This window comes from Barbatula barbatula (genome assembly GCF_947034865.1).
Source record: "Barbatula barbatula genome assembly, chromosome: 25".
NCBI lineage: Eukaryota > Metazoa > Chordata > Actinopteri > Cypriniformes > Nemacheilidae > Barbatula > Barbatula barbatula.
In genome coordinates, this window is record NC_136788.1 from 17,526,130 (window position 1) to 17,548,796 (window position 22,667).

The following is a 22,667-nucleotide window of genomic DNA, read 5'->3' on the forward strand; positions in this document are numbered from 1 at the left end:
TTTGTTGTCAGACAACGAAACTGAAAAGAAGTATTTTTCAAGTTCTTTCCAAAATGTGAGAAAATGAAGTTTCACGTTTAAATATTTAGATTTATGAATATGAAACTTTGCTAGTAACAAGACCAGATTAATTGTGAAGATCCCCAAACAGATCGATCGACGCGTGACATCAAAGTCCCGATAGCATTGAACGCGAGAATATCATCTCTTATTAACATCATTCATTCAAAACGAATAATAGTTTTTGTTGAAGCAAATGTCTAACATTGGAGTTCAAAATAAGTTTATCATTCACTTGGAACATTTCCTCACCAACACACTCGGTTGTTACTTATATTTGCGATGTTCAAAGAAGTTTTATTGCTTTTTTTTATAAAAGAGCGAAACTCACTTTTCAAAGAATTCAATAAATACCTTTATTTTGGGTTTTATATTTGGTTATTATAAGCAAAAGATCAAATAATAATAATGCTTTTATCCGATTAATAAAGAAACTAATAATCATTAGTTGCAGCCTAATTTATTGTGTATTTCTGTGCACTAACTTTATGTACTTTAATGACTTTCTACATACATTGCTTATTTATTTTTCAGATGTGTTATAATTGTGTATCTGTTGCACTGTGTAGCTGGAAAAGTGTTTATGTGAAAAACCTTCACGCTTCTGTTGTAGACGCAAAGTCACGTGATTTAAACTAGAATGTCTTTAGTTTGTGCGTTTTCTAAAAATGCATCAACATCATATATATGTATAATATATTCATTATACACTCCCTGTGCTGGACTTGCGCAGCGCGAGAAGCAAACATGTTACTATAGCAACTACACGTCTTCCAGGAAGCGGAAGTGAGCCTGTCAACCAACGACCAAAGTTTCTCTCGCCTGTTGTTGAGACCAAAAACTACAAAACTCTGGACAAATACGTGGATTAGTAAGCAAATACGAAACAAAGTGACTTTTAAAAGTGTATTTATCAGTTGTGAAGTCAGTCAGTAATGGGCGGAACAGCGAGTCATAATTTACCGAAAGAGCTTCTGTCGGAGTATCAGGTAAAGTTCACACTAACAAATAATATACAGAGAAATCAGTTTGTGTGTAACTATATTATATTTTTACACGTTTTATATTCAATTGAAACTATTGAAATGTCTATTTATTATATAGAACAGACAGTTGATCTTATTTGTCTTAATGTTTAAATTCTTCTTGTTTAATTCAGGAGCTCACATTTCTCACAAAACAAGAAATCAACGAGTAAGACACACACACTCTTTTAATACCATTACAGTATCATTAAGTCATCAAACTACACAACTGATGTGTTTGTTTAGGGCGCACAAAAAATTCTGTCAACTCCAAGGCAGAGAGACCGGGCCGAATGAAAGAGTGTCCATGCAGAACATCCTGACACTTCCAGAACTCAAAGTAAGAAAGTCTGAACCCTCGAATCCAAAGAAGAAATTAAGAATATATACAGTGTTTTGGGGTGAAATATAACCTGGTGATTCTAGACATGTGTCCTGATACTAAACCGTTACCCGCAGTTCTGTTTTTGCACCAAGAATGTCATTTGAAGATCTTTACAGATTGATTAAACCACATGTGTTTTGTTGCCGTTGATTCTGATCGATGGCAGTCGAACCCATTCAGGGAGAGAATTTGCCACGTGTTCTCCACATCTGACCGGAAGGATGGCAGTCTGAGCTTTGAGGATTTTCTGGATCTCCTGAGTGCTTTTAGTGACTCTGCGACCCTGGAAATCAAATCCCACTACGCCTTCCGCATCTTCGGTAATATCAACTCAAGGAGTTGGTGCACATTTACATTTATTTTAACATCACGAATCAGATCATCTTAGTGGAGTAACCTACATATCAGTGGTTTGAAATTGAAGGATTATGAAGTGTGGTTGCTGTCATGTTCTCGTCCTTAGATAAAGCTCTTGTAAACATCACACTTGATATAGACCCCTTCAGATGACGTAAACTACGCTGGTGCAACCAACAGAATATTTGAAGAGTTTGGTTCCAAAATGAGATAACTCTGTTTTTATTATCATGTTTTTATTCTGTTAGTAAGCAGTATTGCTTGAGATATTATGTTTGAAATCAAAACAAACCAACTGCAGTTTGATTGATATTGCATGAAACGCACAATAAAAACATGATTTTAGATTGTTTTTATCTCATTTTGGAACCAAAATATTCATTTATAACCTATTTAAAGTGTTAAACAAGATTGAATTATATTTGTACGATTGAGGAAAAAACGAATAATAAACAAAGTGGGCTTTACGATATTCCTGTATTCTCCAGACTTTGATGACGACGGCACGCTTGATGGGGGAGACCTGAGGAAGCTGGTGAACTGTCTGACGGGAGAAACGGACGACGCCTGTCTCACCCCAGAGGAAATGAGACAGCTGATAGGCAATGTGAGTCCATCTCAAATCCATCTCACAGGAGACAGACGGCCATCAGATCAGCTTCACTGACACAAACTCCCTTCCTTCTGCAGATCCTGGAGGAGTCAGACATCGATAAAGATGGAACCGTGAACCTCTCTGAATTTCAGCACGTGATCTCCAGATCTCCAGACTTTGTCAGGTGAGCGAAAGATAAAACATTCTGTCATGTCACTGTGAACCTCTAGTACGGCCTTTCTTCAGCAGAACACAGATGTTAGACGGAATGTTTACACCATAAGTCGTCTGTCATTCCGGGTCAGACTTACGTCACTCCGTGTTATGCCTGCATATGTTCAATTTGCAGTAGACCAATCACAGCAGAATAGACCCTCTGACCAATCAGATCAGAGTAGGCTGACGGAAAGGAGGGATTAGATGGATGAATTGCCAAATGAATCATTTGAGAATCAGTCAAGAATTGAGGTTACATCAACTGTTTTTACACCGTGTATGTACGTAAACACTCCATAAACCAAAGCAGGGCCTTAAAAATCACAAAACATTTACTCTTTAAAGCCGCAGCAGTGTGTTCGCTCACTCCATATCTTAATGGATAGAAAGTAGTTTGAAGAGGCACAATAGAAGAAATGTACTGTGTCATACAAGAAGCACAGTCTACATCATCTCTAGACCTTTATATCTTCATATGACTTGAGAAGAATTGAGAAACCTTTGATATTTTCATTGATTTAACTGACAAATGAATGTTGTTTTGTAGTTCATTCAAGATTGTGTTGTGAAGCTGTGAAGCTGCTTTCCGGTCCAGAATATTCACCAGTGATCTTTCAACGAACTCTTATCTTACTCTAGCACCTTGATTTTACATGTATTCTCTAGATCATTCTTTCATTTGACATGCTTACAGTTTCTAATCAGTATTTTGGATGATATATTTGTACCTAATGTAATAAAGGTTTATTCTGTATGCCTGTGTTTGTGTGAGGATCGTTCGTGTGGAACAGCAGACACAAAAGTGTTCCATAATCCACAAACAACATCTTGAACCCGCATGTCATGACTGTGAAAGTATTTAACCTGCGTTGGTTCATCTGTGCTGTGTTCAGTGTCGTGTCCCAGCTGACCGTACGAACCTGTTAAAGAAAGAGAGACTGAAAGGTGACTAATGCAACAACACATCTACATTCTACATTAGCAAAGCAAACTCTTACCCCATCCCCAGGTGTAGAGATCACCCGTACCTACAGGAAAAACAACACTACTCCATGATGTTCATATCAACTAGAAATGTCATGAAACAAATGTGGGTGTGGATATCACCTGTGACGGCGGCTGTATGTCTGGATCCGCAGGCGACTTGGGTGATTTCTGACACTTGAGGAATATCCACTAGAGCCGGGAACGCTTGAATGGAGATGAACACGTCATCTTTGTTTTTCTCCTCTGCTTGATTTACGGCCAAGTCTACGTTTCCAAACCCACAAGAGGCCACACACAGATCTTTAGAACCTTTGTACGCGTCTGCTAACACAAGTGTGTCACCGGTCCTTCTCGCTCTCAGCTTTTCCTCCTCCACGCTTTGAGATGGCAGGCCGAGCTGCCCGCTTTCATTCCAGCCCCACATGTACAGATCCCCTCCAGCTAAACACCAACAGATACACATGGCGTCAGACCTGCTTAGAATCTATGTGTGCTCCTACAGATGTATGGTGAATATTCTTACCGCTGACAGAAGCGGAGTGCCAGCCGCCAGCGGACACGGCTGCGATCTGAACTCCCCAGAGTGCCTCCACAATCTGAGCTTCCTCCTGTGATGCCAGATGACCATGACCCAGCTGCCCGTGACTGCCAACAAAAAGAAGAGTCGTTTGTTGTATAAAGATACGTAGGCATATTCATTTTCTATATCCTTTTAAATTCACTGACCTTCCAGATCCCCAGGTAAACACCGTTCCAGATGCGGTGAGTAGCACAGCGTGTTCTGTGCCTAGCGCCAGGCTGACAGCACACAGTTTAGCACACAGAGGACGGAAGAACGGTGGTCTGGGCACCACGTACCCGCCTGGCACTAACGGCAATGCAACATCCTGACCTGTGACAGAACGTCATCATCATCATCTGGCCTCTTTATTACATGAAGAGCATAATTAGCTGCAGTGAGTGGTGTTTTATTACCGCTGGACTCCTGTTCCCTGCTCCAAACCAGCCGGTTCTGTGCCTGCTGTATTTCCCAGCATTCCACTCTGCTTGTGAAGCTGATGGTCACATGTCTTTCACTGATGGAGGCGTCTGTGCAGCCCTCACTCTCTGGAACACACACCTGTCCCGAAGAACGACGCACAAACCCCGACACGCACACACGACTGCCACCTGGAACACAAACAACACCATCATCACTGAGCACTCAAGATCAACAACTGATCATCATGGAGTCCTTAAGATTCTAGTCGAAAGCTTTATGTCTTAAAATCCCCATGGAACGGAACTTGCCATTAATGTGCTTTATTCTGCCTTTCCCTTTTTGATTGGTTTGTTGTAAGTTGGGCCTGGCGGGGAGGGCTTAAAATGCCTGGCTGTTGGACGGTCAGTATAGTCCAACCTCTTTTATGTTGCTGACGTCATGTGGGGAAGAGTTATTGCTGAGAGGGCGAGAGGAGCTTAACGTTTTTGATTTTTTTAAATGATGGCGTGCATGGATAAATCATTCACTGTATAGACTTGTGTGACTTTAAGATCTAGTTAAATATGCATCTCACACGTTTATTTGAAATATTAACGAAGACTTACAAATGTGGCAAATTATAAATACAAATTAGAAAAATGATGTGAGCAGAGTATATATAGAAATGATTAAAATAGGATATTTGTCAAACAATATAAAATAGAAATACGCATCAAATTTGTAGAATCATCCATTGAAGTACTGAAGGTTTTCCTCACTGTCTGTGTGAATGACAGCAGCTCTCGAGCTCCAGCTGACTCTACAGTCTGATCCACGCGCGTCTGATAACAGCACAGGTGTGTTAACTTTACACTTCACATCTCCAGTGATAATCTGACCGAAGCCATTAAAACCAAAACCAAACCAGTTCATCTGTTTTTCCTTCATGACACAAACAACTGACACGAGTGAGTGTTACAAACATCTAAAGCAGGAAATCGAGTATTCTGTCAAAAGAAAAGCCGCGCTCCTTAGCGTTGAGGACTTTGATTTTGAAATGCTCCCGTTTATCAGCCATTATTCGTAAACCGGCGGAAGTTCTAGCTTCACTTTGTTTCTATGGCGGTCGGATGTAAGAGCGGCTGTCACTCACGGAGTCTGTGTCGACTGTAAATAAAACATAGAAACGGTCATTAACACTGATTTCACTCCGTCTAGCACAAGATCAACATTGAGGTTCGGGCTTCAGCAGCTTTGGAGCGCCAGGTGAGGGTCTTTAATGCTGAAATAAAGCATTTCCCGAAAGTGAGTTCAGTTGTGAGCGGAGGACAGACTTCTCGGTCTAAAATCTCGTTTCTGTTTGTTTCAATCGTTCTTGCCACTGCAGGGAGTTTGGTGTTTATATTTACTGAGAATGAGTGTTGGTTTATGTACTTAAAGTTGTTTTGGTGAGAAAGAGATAAATGATGGTGTTGCTAGTGCTGTTAGCTCCGGTAGAAACTGATCTGAATGAGATTCAATACAGACTTCTGGTTTATTATCTCTTATAGATTTATTATCAATTCCTTTTCTCTCCAGTTTATCATCTGTTTCAATCTTTCTTTACACATCTGAATATGTCATAAGCTCTTCTTTTCTTTATATTATCTGTTGAGTTTTGCACATGGAAAGACATGTGTGTGCACTTGGTTTTTATATGTTAGTGGGGACCTAAACCCGAATGCACAACAACTCATGTGGACCCGTGTCACTGTTCGTGAACAATACTTTTTTTAAATCTAAAAATGCAAAAAGTTTTCTAGGATCTTTAGGTTTAGGGGATCAAATCTACAGTTTGTACAGTATACAACTCATTATGCCTATGTCCCCACGGAGATAATAAAACATACATGTGTGTGTAGTCATGGCGTCTCTGTCAGAGGAGGTGTTGTTAGCAGTGAAGAAGGTCCGTCAGAGGAAGCAGGATGGAACTCTCTATCTGATGGCTGGACGGATCGCCTGGGGTCCGGAGGGGAAGGACCGCTTCACTGTCAGTCATCTGTATGCTGACATCCGCTGTGAGTTCCAGTCATTTGTTGTCTTAACACCTCTTGTCGAGAAGCTTGTCATAATCTGTGTTAAGATATAAACAATTCAACAGATAATTACGGCATCATGTCCAAATAAACTCTATCTGAGCTACTAGTAAACCGTGCTCTGTGTTTTCTTCACTCGTGTGCAGGTCAAAAGATCAGCCCCGACGGCAAAGCAAAGATCCAGCTTCAGTTGGTTCTGCACACGGGCGAAAGCACCACTTTTCATTTCGCCAATGAGAGCACGGCACTGAAGGACAGAGACGCCGCTAAAGAACTCCTTCAGCAACTCCTGCCCAAGTTCAAGAAGAAAGCCAACAAAGAGCTGGAGGAGAAGAACAGGTGAGCGGATATCATCTCACCAACAAAGTTCTCTGCACATTGTTCCTAAAGTGTGCTTGATTTTCTCTTCAGTCATCAGAACAACATCATGCATCGTTCGTTTGTTTTTGCAGGATGCTGCAGGAAGACCCTGTTCTGTTTCAGCTCTATAAGGATTTGGTGGTGAGTCAGGTGATCAGCGCTGAGGAGTTCTGGGCCAATCGGCTGAGCTTGAGTTCTGTAGACCACTCAATTTCCAACAACAACAAACAGGAAGTGGGCATCTCTGCTGCCTTCCTGGTGAGTTTTCGCTCGCCACGAATCGCCGGGTATTTGTCACATTTACATTGTAAATGAGAGCTTGTGATATGACGTGTGGCCGTGGTTACAGGCTGACATTAGACCGCAGACGGACGGCTGCAACGGTCTGCGCTACAACCTGACGTCTGACATCATCGAGTCGATCTTTAGAACCTATCCTACCGGTGAGATATGTGATTCAGCTTAAATATTTTCAGATGTCAAGAGTTAATCGCACAAAAACGTGTACAACGGTCTTTCAGACAAATAGTGTGTTCATAATATCTCTGTAAATCTCAGACGCTTTTGTGATATCCTTTCAGTTGTTGATTAAATCCTGAAAAGGACTTTCATTCCATCTGTTTGCAGTGAAGCAGAAATACGCAGAGAACGTTCCTCACAACCTGACCGAGAAGGAGTTCTGGACGTGCTTCTTTCAGTCTCATTACTTCCACAGAGATCGACTTAACACGGGCCTGCAGGACATCTTCTCCGAGTGTGCCAAACAGGATGAGCAAGGTGCAACACGGCTCTGTATTTGTCACACGAGAACCTACGATGAGTGTGCATTGAGCGTTCGCTGTTTTATTTCTCAGGTCTGAAGTCGATGGTGACTCAGGGTGTGAAGAACCCCATGGTGGATCTGCTCGCACTGGAGGATAAAACATTAGATGAGGTGAGAGACCTTACATCACTGTTGACCCGATGTCTGTAGGATGACTTGTGACCTGTGACCTCTCTGTTTCTGCAGGGTTACGGCACAGCAGCGGCTTCCTCCACCTCAAACGTGACCAACAAAACACTGAGAGAAAACAGCAACTGTGCCATTATCAAACGCTTTAATCATCACAGTGCCATGGTGCTTGCCGCCGGCCTGCGCAAAGCGTGAGTCTCTCAACGGACACGAGTGTGTGTGTGTGTGTGTGTGTGTTCAGTCACGTGTGTGATTGATGTGTGTTTGTGCGCAGGGAAGCCTGCAGTGATCAGACCAGTGAAACCAGCAGCACCGATGGAAACTCCAGAGACTCTGATCTCTTCCAGCCTCCGCTGAAAAAGGTGAGACAGCTGCAGACGGCTCAAGCAAGGCGATGCAAAGAACACCCAGCATGGCTCCAGATGAATGATGATGTTTTTGTTATTGTTCTCGCTCTGAAGGTGAAATTACAGGAAGCCATAGAATATGATGATCTGCAGAGTGACTGCCGCCGTAAACCCATTTCTCTGAACCTGAAGAAATCGAGCAGGTAAACCTGAAACGAGGCAAGCGTTTAGAAGTGTTCTGTGTGTTTGTTGAGTTATTAGTTTTGTGTGTTTGTCTCTGTTAGATATTCTCATGGCCCGGTTCCTCTGCAATCACAGCCGTACACCAGCAGTCAGGACATCTTAAACTCCATCAGTGTCATCCAGCAGGAGATGAAGAGTTATAAACCCCGCCTGACTCAGGTACTGACGATGAACAGAACACGTGTTTGAAACCTGCCAGGAGATCAGGTCTTTGAGTTATGATGTGTTGTCATGTTCTGTTTCAGGTGATGTCCAGCAGTGCGGTGAGCTCAGCCATCTCGGCTCTCTCTCCTGGAGGGGTTCTGATGCAGGGTGGAAGTCAACAGACTGTTAACCGTGAGTCTGCTCTCTCTCAATTTCAAATTGAAGGTTTACTTTATACTCTCCTGGTTCTCTCTCTCTCTCTCTCTCTCTCTCAAGATTCAAGATTCAAAAAAGCTTTATTGGCATGATAAAAAAGTGTTTTACATTGCCAAAGTAGGAAGATTAAATATAAACATTCTGTATAAAATAAAATAAGAGTATCCTATATAAGAAACAATATGTACACATCAATACAGACATAAAAGTGCGAAGTATTGACAAAAGTTCTTAGTGAAAGTGACAGGATCCTGTCATAAGTGTCAGTTTGTGTGTGTTGTGTCAGTCTGTGTGTGTTGTGTCTGTGTTGTGTTGTGTTGTGCTGGTTGTTGCTCTTCTGTCGTGACAGGACTTGACATATCTCGCCGCCAGGTTTGAGCTGATGATCTCTCTCTCTCTCTCTCTCTCTCTCTCTCTCTCTCTCAATCAAGATTCAAAGAAGCATTATAAAACAAATGTTAAATTGCCAAAGGAAACATTTATATAAACATGCACAATCAAATAAAAAATTGAATAAAAGTATATAATTATCTGTCCCTCTAAGTAACACCATCAGTATAAACAGATAAAGATGAAAGTATTGATGAAGACTCTCTCTCTCTCGCTCTCTCGCTCGCTCTCTCTCTCTCCCGCTCGCTCTCGCACTCTCTCGCTCGCTCTCGCACTCTCTCGCTCGCTCTCTCTCTCTCTCTTGCTCTCTCTCTCTCTCTCTAATGTAGAGTTGGTGCCCAGTGACATTCAGAACGAGCTGAAGCATTTGTATACAGCGTCCGGAGAGCTGCTCCGACATTTCTGGACGTGTTTCCCTGTTAACACTCCGTTCCTGGAGGAAAAGGTCAGAGAATACATCCGTGATAAATGGAATAATTGCCCCAGCTAAATATCACCGATCGCTGTTAAGTGTCAGGTGTGTTTTTCTTTCCTTTGCTCAGGTTGTTAAGATGCAATCCAACCTGGAGCGATTTCAGTTGACCAAACTCCGCCCCTTTCAAGAGAAGATCCAACGGCAGTATTTGAGCGCTAATGTAAGGCCACGCCCCTGTAATGACCGTCTCTTGAGTAAACTGTGTGTGAATGTTTGATAGACAGGCAGGCAGGCGTTGTGAAGTTGTGTAATCACGTCTTGATTTGTGTGTGTGGTGTATTGACAGCTCACGGCTCATCTGGAGGAAATGCTTCAGGCTGCATACAGTAAATTCCAAGTCTGGCAAAGCCGACGAATGACGAGGAAGACCTGAGAAGATCCGGAGAACGTGTTCGCATTGAAAGAGAGAAAAGACGCTCAAATAACAACAAAAGGGAGAGGAAGAAACACACACTCTCCCGGCTTAGGCCGACTCGGGTCAGTGCTGAAGGTGCTGGTGGGCGTGTCTACCTGGGAGAGGGGCTTTGAGAGGGTCACGCTGTCATCGTCCATGTGGAGATGGACAGCTGCAGTCACAGATAACTGTTTTACTTCTCTTGATATTTTGTTCGTTCACTTCGGTTTTGTTCCGTTCTGTTTACCGCTGTTTCAGTGGATAATTTAATTTCCGTTGTAAGATGTGACATTTTAACAGTCTTGTATTTCTACGATGACCAAACTGGGCGTAATAAACCGGTGGAAGGTTTCTCAGGAACTTATAACGTTTAATGCAAAGGACTGTTTGAGCGAGAAGTTTTTAAAGTGGATGATACGGAGAACTCTTCACTGCAATCCAATTCAAGTCTCCCGAGACACGAGTCGGTTGTTCAAGACAAGCTGACGGGAGGAAATATAGCAATACTGTAAATGAATATGAATTCTCTGCAATGCATTAAATGATCTGTGTGATGGCACAGCGTGTTAATGCTTCTACTGCAGCTGCACTGCGTTGTGGATGTCATTTCAAATAAAGTCATCAAACTGTTACACCGAGTGTTTGTGTGTGTGTTTTATCACAAGAACTTCCTGAAAGCATGCTGAGAGAAACGTTTGACATTTTACAGCAGATACACGGTGACGTTACACCACGAGAGCCAAGAAGAGGAAGCTCTGGTTTCTTTTTAACCACAATCTTTTCATAGATCTGCCTCTGTCATCCAGGGTTAAAGGGATACTTCACACAAAAATGAAAATTCTGTCATCATTGTCTCGCCTTCCAGTCGTTCCAAATGTGTATAAATGTGTTTGTTCAGATGAACACAGAGAAAGATGTTTATAACCAGACAGATCTCAACAGCCATTGACTCCCATCGTAGGAATAAATACTTAATCATTTATTTTGTTCTGTTGAATATAGAACAGAAAACAGTTTTGGGGCACTTTTGACTACCAGTGTATTTTTCCTACTATGGGAGTCAATGGGAGCGAGATCTGTCTGGTAATAATGTATGTCGCTGTTTCCTGTAGCTCAAAGGTCAGTGGTAAGAGCAGGTGTTAACAACACCAAGGTCGTGGGTTTGATCCTAAGGAATTGCACATAATTAGAAACTAACGTAGGCCTATAGGATAAAGCAATGTAAGTGCGCCTGCCAAATGCATAAATGTAAATGTTATAAGCATTCTTTCAAATATCTTTCTCTGTGTTTATCAGAACAATGCAGATTTGGAACAACAAGAAGGGCAGTAAATGAGGGCAGAATTTTCATTTTAGGTGAACTGTCCCTTTAATAGCCATGTGAAACATCGGATGTTAAAAGTGATCCTTTTCAGAAACCTTTGTGATGGTTGTGTATATGTACAACAAAATTCAAGAGTAAATCTGATTCAAGGTTGTGAGATGTGCGAGTCTTTGCTATTTTCTATCTGCTGCTGGTTTTATTCTCTTGGGCATCTCAAATATCAATCAATACAAGAGCTTCTAATGGACCGATGAACCCCGTCCACTGATGGACGCGTGCGCCGCTGTCAGAAACTAAACACAAAACCTACATGTTATTGACACAAAATCACATCAGCTTTAATGACGTTCGAACAAACATTTTTTTAATTATTACAAAACGATTTAAGTTCAAATCATAGAGCTTCCGAGCAAGCCTTAAGAAGTAGTTCCCTGTGCCTTGGACAATCACTGCGCGCGACCCTGAGTGCAGCGTAATGCGGAAGTAGCGCCGGTCACTTTCAGTCAGACGCTCGTGAGTTCTCTCACACACACACACACACACACACACAGATACACAAACACACGATCTTTACACACTGCAGGATTGATTCACTTTCGCAGCACCTCAGGACATTAAATCCACATTGAAACGCGTCTGGAGCCCATCAGGAGCAAGTAAAGCATCATTTAATACACATTCATACGTCTTGAATATGATATGTTTTGTTGACATGACACTTATTTAAAGCTTAACTGTAAATTAAGATGAACTGAAGGGGTTTTGTATATAGTCACGCGATCGTTAACTTGAATAGGAAAGTCATTCTGAGCGAAAAGTGAAACTGAAGTGTTGTTTTCTGATACTGAACTTAGACTTTTATTTGAATCTCTGACGGAAAAGAATGTGTTTGTGCTGTTTCAGGTCTCGTGATTCACAGTCATGCTAATCGGCTAACGCTTTTTAATGATGTTAAACATTAAGCATTCACTTTATGAAGTGTTTATAAGTGTGTCAGCGGCGAATTGTGATAGATTTGTGTTTTTGGAGGAAGGGGAAGTGTTCTCTGCTGGATACCTGTCAGTGTGCGCGCGGTTATTTTGTTGCGCACAAAGTTAAGAAACAAAGTAAAACATGTCAAATATAATGGTGCGCGTGCGCGTGCGCTGGATTTTCCTTGAGTCATGTGACAGGCGGGCTGTGGCTTCAATTCTAGTGAGCTGTCTACTAGTAAGACAGTATGTTTAGGTGTCTACAGCTGACCTGAGATGTGCCTGTCCTGGTCAACTTCAGGAACAGAGAACTGCATTAAACTGCATTAAACTGTTACTTTAGTAGTTAGAATTGTTGCTCGCTGTCATTTAAGCATTTAATAAAAACACTGTGCTGTCCATTAGAACGACCAGAAGCTCAGAAAAACACACTGCGCGTGCGCATGCGTGACCTAAAGCCCGGAGTATAGTTCCGTTTTTACTCGTACGCGAGGGACACCGTACATTGCGCGTGACACAAATTTCGTCATCAGAATAGTACCGCACCACCAGATTTTTATTTGAAATAATGAAGAACTGTATTATACAAATAATAGTACATAAACCTATACAAGTCAGGTGTCTAAAAAAATAAAAACTGAAAGGCCTTTTACATAAAAAGCTTTTATTTATTAAATAGCTTTATTGTCTTGCTTGCTTTTAAACTTTGCTTGTTCGTATTGTTTCCAAATACCCGTTAACTTCATTTTTAAAATACTCAAAGTTGGGTATCTTTTCACACCATTTAACTTTATGCATATATATGCAAAAAACATTTAAGCAAAATATCAGATTCCACAAGTTTAACAAAACACATAGTTTTGATGTCTAAGTAATTATTGATTTCTATCCAGAACATTTGTGTGCAAGGACATTCCCAAAATAAATGATTAATAGTCTCAGGGGAAGTCTTGCAAAACACACAGAGGTCCACAATATCCACTTTAAAACGTTGTATCACCAATGATTTAACTGGATAGACTCAATGGAAAATGTATATGACACTTCTTTGACCTTATTTGTGATGCAATATTTATCAGGTGTCTTCCAAATTTTACTCCAATCCAAATCTTTTTGAAATATAGAATTCCATTGTGTAGTAAAAGCTATTTTTCCTTTGGATTGCACAAGGGAACGGATGAAAATATGATTGCATTTAAAATCTATGCACTGTAACATAAAACAAGAAGTAAATTCTTCTATTGTTTGCAAATAATATTTATTACCTCTAAATAGTTTTAGCAATATTTTGGGGATAGCATGTAAAACTAAAAGATATTGAATAGGATCATCAGAAAAATGATAAATATGTACAAATTAATTAGATATAAAACTACTATCCTTGCCAATTAATTGTTAAACCCAAATAACTCCCGTTTTAAACCAAATCTAAAAAAATATAGATTTAATCCTTATATATTTGTTATTCCAAATGGTACATTTATGGGGGCACATACATTTATATTATTAATATAATTTTAACAAAAATTCAATGCCCCTATTTTTTGCAATATTAAATTTGGTACTGTATACCATATGCCTCGTTTGTTTTTAAAATAACTGCCAGAATTGTGTTAAGCGCAGCTAGCGCATTCCATTTCTTGCAGTGACCACACGCTTGTGTACAAAAAAATCAAAGTATGCCACATGCTTTAATGTGTGTTGTTTGTTTTCGTCAGGATGATTCCTGTGGTTTCTGACTCCTGTACTCATGTTCTGGCCGAGTTTGACTGTCTGGACCCTCTTCTCTCCGCCCTACGGCTCGACTCGGGTCGAATCAAAGTAAACACACATCATCACAACAGCTTTTGTCATCTATGAAATGCATGTGGTGTTGTTTATCTTTTAGTTTCTGATAGGGATGCACCGATATGTAAATTTAGGCCGATGCCCCATTATTCTTAAACATTGGAAGCAGATAACTGATATATTGGCCGATATACAGTCTCTAAATATTAATAGAAAATTTCCTAAGACTGATACAATAGCCAAAAAGTGGACACCATCTTTTATATGAAAACATTGACTGCAGAAAACAAGGAAACCATTAGTTCTGAAAATTATTTATCAAGTCTACTTTACACTAGTTAAACATTATTTACACTTCAAACCTTTCTGGTATATTTTTGATTAAACAAACAAATGATAGATGTTCTTCCAGAGCAACCCAGAGAAGTGTTCTGAACAGCCACGAGTGGAACAGATCTCAAGACAGAAAGCATTCAGACAGCAGTCTGATTCACACAATATGATTTTATTCCTATAATTCACACATTCATAAATACTCGATCTACATCAGTAACGTAAGTGAATGATCACGACAGAAAGACAGAACTGTGCTGGATTTCAACTGTGAGCAGCTGAAGAAGTTTAACAGAGGAAATGAATTATTATTTATCGGCTATTAGATATCGGATCATGTCACAGAACATTTATGTTGCACAAGAGCTTGGATAAAAGATTGAAAGCAATGGTTGTTTTTGACTAAAGTGTTATTTTGAGAGACAAAAACAGCCTCACTGTGAAGTGCCTTTTGTAGAACCTTTAGATTTAAACGTGTATTTGTTATTGTCCTAATACTGTTTACCTTATTAGAACGTGACCATTTTCACTTGTGATTTATTACAATCATTTCCTCCTCCTGTGTGGCAGTGCTCGTGTGTGTCCGTGTCCAGGAAGTGGTTGGCACTGGGGACGTCCGCTGGGGGGCTGCACCTCATTCAGAGAGAAGGCTGGAAACAAAGACTCATACTCACGCACAAAGTAAACAAACAAACACAAGATATATATGTGCTGATACACGCAAGAGCAAAATTATCAGCCTTTTTTTACAGTAGAAATGTTGAAATGCAGTTAGCAAGTGTAAAATTCTTTATAACAATAATAAATAAAAACCGAAATCAATGGTTTTATTATTTTACACAAAACAAATACAGAAGTTGATTACATTTTAACTGAATGTTCTTCACATTATGTAGATTTTGTGTACAAATGTGTAAATGACAGAAAAACGCGTCCCATTTGGCTATCGTATCCATCATTGTAACTTTCTCTGTCTTCTGTACCGTCTTTCTGTAGGAAGGTTCAATCACGCAGGTCGCATGCTGCCCTCATGATGAAGACTTTATCGCCGTGGCAACAAGGTATACCTATTCACCTGTATTGATGTGCGTATTGAGTTTGTGTCTCTTCAGTGATGTGTGTGTGTGTCTCAGTCAGGGTCTGGTTGTGGTGTGGGAGCTGCTTGTGGAGCGTCGCGGTCGTCCGGAGCGAGTGTGTACATCATGGGAACATCGGGGGCAGACTGTGACGTCTCTGTGCTGGGACACCGCCACACTCCGAGTGTTTGCTGGAGACGTTGGAGGGAAAGTGTCTTGCGTCCGCGCCGGACTTTCTAAACTGAGCAAGGTAAAATAAAACCTCGTTCTAAACATTAATTTGTATATTTTTATTTGTTTATGTGTTTCAGTCTGTGTGTGTTGTGTTTGTGTTTGTGTGTATGATAGGGCTCAGCGTTTGTCATCTTCCCCGTTCAGACTATCACCACGGTGGACTCACGTGTTGTTCAGCTGGGCTGCGTGGACGGACACCTTGTGATCTCGTCTCTCAGCCGCTGCTACCTGTGTGATACTGAGAGGTGTGTGTGTGTTTGGAGCGGGACTGTGTGTTTGTCCAGTTATCAAAAAATTGTCTCTTCTCCTAAGATCTTGTTTCAATGTCTGTCTGTGTCAGGGAGAAGTTCTGGCGTGTGGGTAGTAAGGAGCGTGACGGAGAGTTTGGGGCATGTTTTCTCCTGCAGGGTCAGCGGGGTCAGCCGGGCGTTCCTCCCCCTCTGCTGTACTGTGCCCGTCCGGGCTCTCGTGTTTGGGAAGCCAGTTTCAGCGGTGAAGTTCTGAGCACACATCAGTTCAAACAGCTGCTGGCCTGTCCACCGCTGCCACTCATCTCTTACAGGTGTGTGTTTACACTCGCTTCTGACATCTCCGCAAACTCTGATTCATATTGATCCTTCTGCACAGTTTGCACATGTTCTGTTTTCTTGAAATACCTGTGTGTGGTGTAAAACAGAGCACACTGTGTGCACCCCACAATGAAATGCACAGGACCTGATCTCTTACTGTCAGTGTGAATGCTGTATTCATTTTTATTTGTGTCGTGTCTGATGTTTACGCAGGAATGAGCCACATTTCAACTCTACACAGATGAGTCCACAGTCTCTGGCGTTTCCAAGACTCCTTCAGTTCGGGTGATCAGTCCTCTAGATTCTTATCACACTGCAGTAAAACCTTTACTTCAAGTGATACTTCACCTAAAAATGAAAATTATTTGATCATTAACTCAACTTCCAGTTGTTTCAAATGTGTATAAATGTCTCGTGTTTTGTTGAAGCATGCCAATTTGCCAGATTTTGACCCCCATTGACTCCTATAGTAGGAAAAAATACCCTGGCGGTCAAAGGTGCCCCAGAACTGTTTGCTGTCCAACATTCTTCAAAATATCTTATTTGGGGTTCAACAGTATTTTTTCCTAACATGGGAGTCAATGGGGGTCATGACCTGCTGTTTGTGTTTTAAGGATAAAGTATTATTAAAAATAGATGTGAACTTTGTGTGTGTGTGTGTTTGACAGAGATCAAAACCTTCTCACCTGGACAGGTTCAGCCATCTACATCTTCACCCCTCATAGTGGGCAGGTTCTTCTGTGGACAGAGGTCAAAGGTAAGAAGGTGAAATAACAGAAGTTGTTCATTTGAAAAAACACAAGTATGTGTGGTTATAGTGATAACTTTATAAATGTTAAGCCAAACTAATGTTCTTTCATCAGACAGCAGTGGAGATGCAGTATAACTGGTTATGTCCATATCTGTCCTGCTCTCTGCAGATGTGATGGACATCGCTGTTTTCCGGAATGAGCTGTTTTGTCTTCATGACGATGGCCGTTTGTCTCAATTGTTATTGTTGTCACCTGAGCGCTGCATGGAGCGTCTGATGAAGAGAGAGAACTGGACACTGGCTGCCACCGTCTGCTGCATGTTTCAGCACGCAGTTATTGCATCCAGGGTACACACACACACACTTCAATTAACACTGTTATTATTTTCAGTTTGATTACTGGATATTGATGAAATAGTGTAAAGCAGAGCTGGCCAACTGGGGGCCCGCGGGCCAAATGCGTCCCGTCAATCATCTCTACCTGGCTGGCCTTACATTTAAAATAAGTGGAGAGACATTAAGAACGGTGCGCTTTCAGAGATGTGCCGTAATCAGGACGTGCATTTCTAAAGTCCAAACCACTGCTACATTTAGTACAAAAGTAATTCCCGCGGCTCATAACAATGTACTGACGTCTAATGAAGCGATTTGTCTGTCAAAGATATCTAATGTTGTTTACAACATCATAATCTGCAAATCTGTTGGTTTGTGCACGCGTTATTTGTTTGCATGTTTTAATATGTGACCTTTAAGTAACAGCAATAAAAACAGCATAAAAGGAACAAAATACAAAATAACAGAAGAAATGAATATATGGTAAAAACTGGCCAGCATCCTATTTATACTTTTGAAATCTGGATCTCAAAGAAAAGTAGTTGAAGACCCCTGATGTAAAGTCTTTTCTATTTCCTCCTCAGGCCAGGAAGTCCCTCCCCACTGATCGACTGGAGCAGCTGAAGGTGCAGCTTAACCCCGCCTCCCAGCCGCAGTTGATTGGTCAACTGGAGGAAGTTATCAGCAAGTTAGAGCCGCTGGACTCTGCCTGTAGCAGCCGCAGGAGCAGCATCTCCTCACATGTGAGTGTTCAATAGAAAAACGACCTGATCTACTTCCAGGCGTTACTGACAGTTTCATGTGTTTTATTCCTGTAAAGAATTTTGACTTCAAGCTGTAACTATCATTTAATTAACATAATTAACATATTGAATATCTCTGAATGCAGGAGAGCTTTAATGTTCTAGACTGTGGCATCTATCGCGTCATCAGCCGACGAGGCAGCCAATCAGATGACGATACCAACTCAATCGCCACCCAAACAACGCTGGAGGAGGAGCGGCTGAAGGAGTTCAGTTTCACTGATGAGCAGGTGGAAAATGGTGAGAAAGAGAGAGAGAGACTGAAAAAGTGAAAGAATGCTTCTACATCTTAAAGGGAGTTTGCTGGAATGTGATTGGCTCTCTCAGGAGGAATGTGTCTGCACCAATAATAGTCAGTATCGAGCAGAAAGAGAGTTGTTCAGAACACTTAGAAACAAGAGAATAAAAGGATGTCTCAAAGGCTTTTGAAGTGGAATTGTAGCTGAACTGCTCCAAGCTCTTTACTTTAATTCTCAGGGATTTGTTGAAATACTGTATGATGCAATCTGGGAAAACCTGTCGGATGTCGCGCTGGGACGTTTTCAGGAATATCACAAAATAGATCAAAAGTCAATTTTTGGTTTTCATTTTATTATTATTCTATAACCTTTTGTCTATATGTCTATCATCTCTTAAAATATTGTGGCAAAATGGACTTGTTTATTGCTGAAAAATAGCGATTTATAGTGGCTATAGTTGATGTTTAAGGACATCACTCATAACTTTCCCTCTCCTGACAAAGGCATCTAACAAACCACATAACATGAAGAATGAAGGAGTATCAATGCACATTTCCTGTCAGTCCTGTGTAAACTATGGCATGCAAAGTTTTCTTGTACAACGATAACGTGAGATGACGGAGCTCACCGGCTGGAGCACCGGGAGTTATCCACTGCCCATGTGAGCCGCCTCCAGAACGGGATGGCAAAAGTTCATACACTATGCCCATGATAAACAATGTAAAACTTGCTTCCCAACTTACTAGCAGTTGTTCGTTATGTTTGCTAGTGTCCTTGTGTAATGATGCTCTTAGCACTGCTGACAGAGCTCTCGTTCTTAAGCACCATTTTCCTTACATTACTTTTATTCAAATGGTTTTATACAGTATTTTTATAGACTTCAATACTAGGAAATGTTTATTTATTTAAATTGTCATCAGAAATAGTCTTTTACCACTGAAAGTGTCTTTAACTTGTGATACTCGACTGTTGTGCTTTTATTTTCATCACTTAAACCCATTTTCTTCACCAATTCCTTTGCTGAAGATCATAGCGCTCAGCGGACTTCAGATAGCCATAACGTTTGTTACACACTAGGTACGAGCGAAATGAAAGAACAGCTTTGGAAAGGGCTTGAACCCTTCATATGGTATCAAACTGTAACATGTCCATTTTCCCCATGTGTTGGGTTTTCCCAGATCACATCACGAGTGCACACCGTGGGTCACTTCTGATTAAACCCATGCATTCATGTAATAATAGCAGAAGATCAAAATCAGCCTTGATTTATACATTCAGGAAGGGCAGAGATACCAGCACAAAGCTGTGTAGTGTGGTGTCATTTGGTGTTTGTTTCTCAATTTGTTGTACATTGAAATAAGTTTGAAATAAAAGTCACTTTAACCAGCCGTTAGTAGCACGTCACTCATTTATCTGCCGCTGTCAACGTGCGCTTTTCTTTTTCTCAGATTCTCCTCATGTGATATGAAGTTGAGCTTTTGCTTCTCGTGCCGCCTGACTGTATTCTCTCTTTTCTTGATCTCTATTATGCTGTCTGTCCTGAAGACTCTCAGTCTGTGCGAGGAGAGAGCGACAGGTCTGATCTCGGTCTGCAGTTTCTACCGTTGTCTTTCCGGCCTAAACCTCCACGAGCTCTGCAGGCTGTCCGGGACAGGTACGCACACACTTTTCCCTTCATTTCACTTCCCTTTAACCTTCACACCGGACTCGCTCTGCTCCGCTTTGATTGGCTTAGGCACGGGGAAGTAAGGCCCCACAGAAAGTCAAACATATTTTTAAATGGTTCATATCGCAGCTGGTCGCGTCCCCTGTTATTTTTAAACGCTAACTTCCCGTTTCACTACAGTATCACATTTATAGCAGTGTGTTCTTGCTCTCCGTCTCATTGTGTCGTCGTACACCGAAGCGTCTCGTGTGATTGGTAAGATTACAGGAGTTCTGCCTTTTGTTTCTCTGTATTTCACTCTTGATTCAGATGTGATGTTGGTGTTTTTGTGAACGTGTGTCTTTCAGCGTCTCCAGTTTCATGAAGAAGACCACAGAGAAGATCAACACCCTTCAGATGAACAGTGACCTCTGGCCTCGGCCTGACCTTCAGGGTGATGTGATGGCTCCTGTGACCCCTCTGCCGGATGAAGGAGAACACCAGTGAGACATCCGTCACACTCTTTACTGTGATGTTGTGTAGATGTAATAACTGAGCGTGTGTTTTGTGATGCGTCTCAGAGCGAACGATGAGCAGATGAGCTCCGAGTCTGAACTGCAGGAGTTGAGAGTCGCCACACAGACGGCCACGTGAGTCCAGCTACACACACACTGTTCAGTTCAGATTTTCACATCATCTTTTATCATCATAACAACATCAGAAATCTTCCACGCTTATAAACAAACATCAGGGCTCTGCTGAAACAGTCTGTTTGTGTTATCAGATCTCAGATCCAGGACCCCACGGTTTTACTGGACCCCATCTGTCTCGGAGAGCTGCTTGAAGAGTGGGCTCTGGTTCTGGAGAGAGTGCTGGGTCCAGAAGACCCCGGTAGACCAAGAGACACAGAAAATGACAGGACGGAAGAAAAGGAGAAGACTTTGGAGGATGAACGTGTTTTGTCTTCTGTGTCCTGTTGCATTCTGGTTCAGCCAGAGAGCTTATTAGCTCCGCCCACGTACCCAGAAGAATCCTCAACCGAAGAAGACTTTGGAGAGAGCAGTCCGTGTTTCACAGCCCCAGTCAGATCACCGTTCACGCCCTTCACTAACCCTGTTGAGCTGATCCAGCTGTTTTCCCCCAAACCCCTGCCCCCTGACCTCCACGCTGACCTCTCACAGCTGGCCTGTCTGTACCTGGAGCTGGGCTGTCCCGGCAGATGGGGGAGAGATGGAGAGGGCGTGTGTGCTTTCTTGAGGAGATATTTCTTTCTCTTGGATCAGGAGCGAGTGAGAAACATGTGTACGCTGAGATACAGTCAGCAGCCTGATGTGCGCAAGTCATACATCGCAGGCATGATGGGTAAGCACGTTTTCATGGATTTATTCGTTCGACAGTGTGTGAAGTTTAGAGTGTAAAGGTGAGTAAACGCTGCACTTTACTGCCGTTCTACTCTTGACAGGAACTTCAGTTCTGTGTATATTGTTAGTCTCAGTCATGTCTTTACATATTTTCAATTTGGTTGTTTATTGTGTAGTCGTGCGTATAATGTGACATCAATTCTTGAGTCTTGTGTTGTAGAGTTCACTCAGGCCAGTAAGGTGGTGGAAGTGATTCAGAAGGGCGATCTCCTGAAATCTCTGCGCAGTTTGAGAGAACTTCAGCCGTGGAATGCACCTCTGCTCCTGTCACACCTGTACAGGCGAGTCGTGTTCACACTAACAACTTCATGTGCTGTAAATGCACAACAAAAAGAATCTCTGGAAGTAAAGGCTTCTCCACAAGGGTGCCAATGTGAGTGTGCACAAACACGAGCCTCAGGCTCATTTTTATTGTTTGACGCACCGTGTTGAAAACCGCTCGACCAATGAGATCGGGGCTTTTGTTGACGTGCCTGGAGATGCTGAAGTAACGGTAGAACACGACTTTGTAGCGCTCAATCTCAAAATGGTCTTGCTGAGCACACATTAGCGGTGTCTCGTTTGGGGTAGGCTACGTACTCCTGAGGTCTCATTTGACACCTGCTACGTCATCGAGGCTGTCTCCTTTCATATTTTCAATCAAATACGTGGTGTTTAAATGTTACGTTTATAAATCTGTGTCTCGTATTTTTAATCTTAGCAAGCAGATGTGGTTTACAAGATTTTTTTATGTTTTAAAACATTACCGTTTGGCATTGTTAGAGTAGAAGTAACCCACTGCTCAGTCATGTAGAAATCATTTAAATTCATTTGACTGGTGTGCGAGTGCAACGTACTGTCATAGAAACGTGGTACTTCCTGTTTCCTTTTCTGCCAGTATGTCCTACGAAGGATGTCTTGTTTAATTCTTAGTTAAGAATCCTCAGTATGCGCACATCTTTTAGGAGAACACAAGGAACCAGACACAGCTATTGACGGAGAGGAAACGACAAATTCTT

The 22,667-nt window shown here is 41.7% G+C and overlaps 4 protein-coding genes across 8 annotated transcripts; 3 read left to right on the plus strand and 1 right to left on the minus strand.

Annotated features, from left to right (window-relative positions):
• Positions 1-830: 830 nt before the first annotated feature.
• On the plus strand, positions 831-3,392 carry cib1 (calcium and integrin binding 1 (calmyrin)). The gene is made up of 7 exons (XM_079449919.1): positions 831-1,049; positions 1,220-1,254; positions 1,332-1,425; positions 1,637-1,790; positions 2,316-2,434; positions 2,518-2,606; positions 3,186-3,392. The coding sequence occupies exons 1-7, from the start codon at positions 996-998 to the stop codon at positions 3,205-3,207; spliced, it is 567 nt and encodes a 188-aa protein (XP_079306045.1). The 5' UTR covers positions 831-995; the 3' UTR covers positions 3,208-3,392.
• On the minus strand, positions 1,257-5,642 carry rccd1 (RCC1 domain containing 1). The gene is made up of 7 exons (XM_079449918.1): positions 5,366-5,642; positions 4,601-4,795; positions 4,352-4,517; positions 4,149-4,270; positions 3,746-4,066; positions 3,637-3,666; positions 1,257-3,558 (listed from the first exon to the last, which is right to left on the minus strand). The coding sequence occupies exons 1-7, from the start codon at positions 5,532-5,534 to the stop codon at positions 3,383-3,385; spliced, it is 1,179 nt and encodes a 392-aa protein (XP_079306044.1). The 5' UTR covers positions 5,535-5,642; the 3' UTR covers positions 1,257-3,382.
• On the plus strand, positions 3,493-10,821 carry gtf2h1 (general transcription factor IIH, polypeptide 1). Of its 4 annotated transcripts, none has more exons than XM_079449913.1 (17): positions 3,532-3,583; positions 4,128-5,443; positions 5,805-5,852; positions 6,488-6,643; positions 6,808-7,000; positions 7,114-7,279; positions 7,371-7,464; positions 7,649-7,798; positions 7,876-7,955; positions 8,031-8,164; positions 8,248-8,335; positions 8,435-8,523; positions 8,605-8,722; positions 8,809-8,899; positions 9,643-9,758; positions 9,856-9,948; positions 10,075-10,821. In XM_079449913.1, the coding sequence occupies exons 4-17, from the start codon at positions 6,490-6,492 to the stop codon at positions 10,159-10,161; spliced, it is 1,653 nt and encodes a 550-aa protein (XP_079306039.1). In that variant the 5' UTR covers positions 3,532-3,583; positions 4,128-5,443; positions 5,805-5,852; positions 6,488-6,489; the 3' UTR covers positions 10,162-10,821. The 4 variants fall into 4 exon arrangements, with proteins under 4 accessions (XP_079306041.1, XP_079306042.1, XP_079306039.1 ...); XM_079449914.1 differs by having other exon boundaries at positions 3,563-3,583; positions 5,387-5,443; positions 10,075-10,815; XM_079449915.1 differs by lacking the exon at positions 5,805-5,852 and having other exon boundaries at positions 3,493-3,583; positions 5,384-5,443; positions 10,075-10,815.
• A 1,198-nt stretch (positions 10,822-12,019) lies between these two features.
• On the plus strand, positions 12,020-22,661 carry hps5 (HPS5 biogenesis of lysosomal organelles complex 2 subunit 2). Of its 2 annotated transcripts, none has more exons than XM_079450951.1 (17): positions 12,020-12,162; positions 14,196-14,298; positions 15,169-15,279; positions 15,595-15,659; positions 15,732-15,924; positions 16,023-16,153; positions 16,249-16,470; positions 16,691-16,762; positions 17,146-17,234; positions 17,398-17,576; positions 18,146-18,304; positions 18,451-18,604; positions 20,149-20,257; positions 20,617-20,751; positions 20,830-20,898; positions 21,033-21,610; positions 21,830-22,661. In XM_079450951.1, the coding sequence occupies exons 2-17, from the start codon at positions 14,197-14,199 to the stop codon at positions 22,099-22,101; spliced, it is 2,640 nt and encodes an 879-aa protein (XP_079307077.1). In that variant the 5' UTR covers positions 12,020-12,162; position 14,196; the 3' UTR covers positions 22,102-22,661. The 2 variants fall into 2 exon arrangements, with proteins under 2 accessions (XP_079307077.1, XP_079307076.1); XM_079450950.1 differs by having other exon boundaries at positions 16,053-16,153.
• The last annotated feature ends 6 nt before the right edge of the window (positions 22,662-22,667 follow it).

Bases quoted from the DNA above. Each gene is read 5' to 3' on its own strand.
- cib1 (XM_079449919.1), top strand. From the start codon at position 996: ATGGGCGGAACAGCGAGTCATAATTTACCGAAAGAGCTTCTGTCGGAG. The intron at 1,255-1,331 runs GTAAGACACACA...GTGTTTGTTTAG, and splicing joins ACAAAACAAGAAATCAACGA to GGCGCACAAAAAATTCTGTC. The intron at 1,791-2,315 runs GTAATATCAACT...TGTATTCTCCAG, and splicing joins CTACGCCTTCCGCATCTTCG to ACTTTGATGACGACGGCACG.
- hps5 (XM_079450951.1), top strand. From the start codon at position 14,197: ATGATTCCTGTGGTTTCTGACTCCTGTACTCATGTTCTGGCCGAGTTT. The intron at 15,280-15,594 runs GTAAACAAACAA...GTCTTTCTGTAG, and splicing joins GACTCATACTCACGCACAAA to GAAGGTTCAATCACGCAGGT. The intron at 18,605-20,148 runs GTGAGAAAGAGA...TCTGTCCTGAAG, and splicing joins TGATGAGCAGGTGGAAAATG to ACTCTCAGTCTGTGCGAGGA.
- rccd1 (XM_079449918.1), bottom strand. From the start codon at position 5,534: ATGAAGGAAAAACAGATGAACTGGTTTGGTTTTGGTTTTAATGGCTTC. The intron at 4,518-4,600 runs GTAATAAAACAC...GTTCTGTCACAG, and splicing joins CAGGGAACAGGAGTCCAGCG to GTCAGGATGTTGCATTGCCG. The intron at 3,559-3,636 runs GTAAGAGTTTGC...TTTCTTTAACAG, and splicing joins TCTCTACACCTGGGGATGGG to GTTCGTACGGTCAGCTGGGA.
- gtf2h1 (XM_079449915.1), top strand. From the start codon at position 6,490: ATGGCGTCTCTGTCAGAGGAGGTGTTGTTAGCAGTGAAGAAGGTCCGT. The intron at 7,280-7,370 runs GTGAGTTTTCGC...CCGTGGTTACAG, and splicing joins GCATCTCTGCTGCCTTCCTG to GCTGACATTAGACCGCAGAC. The intron at 7,799-7,875 runs GTGCAACACGGC...TTTATTTCTCAG, and splicing joins TGCCAAACAGGATGAGCAAG to GTCTGAAGTCGATGGTGACT.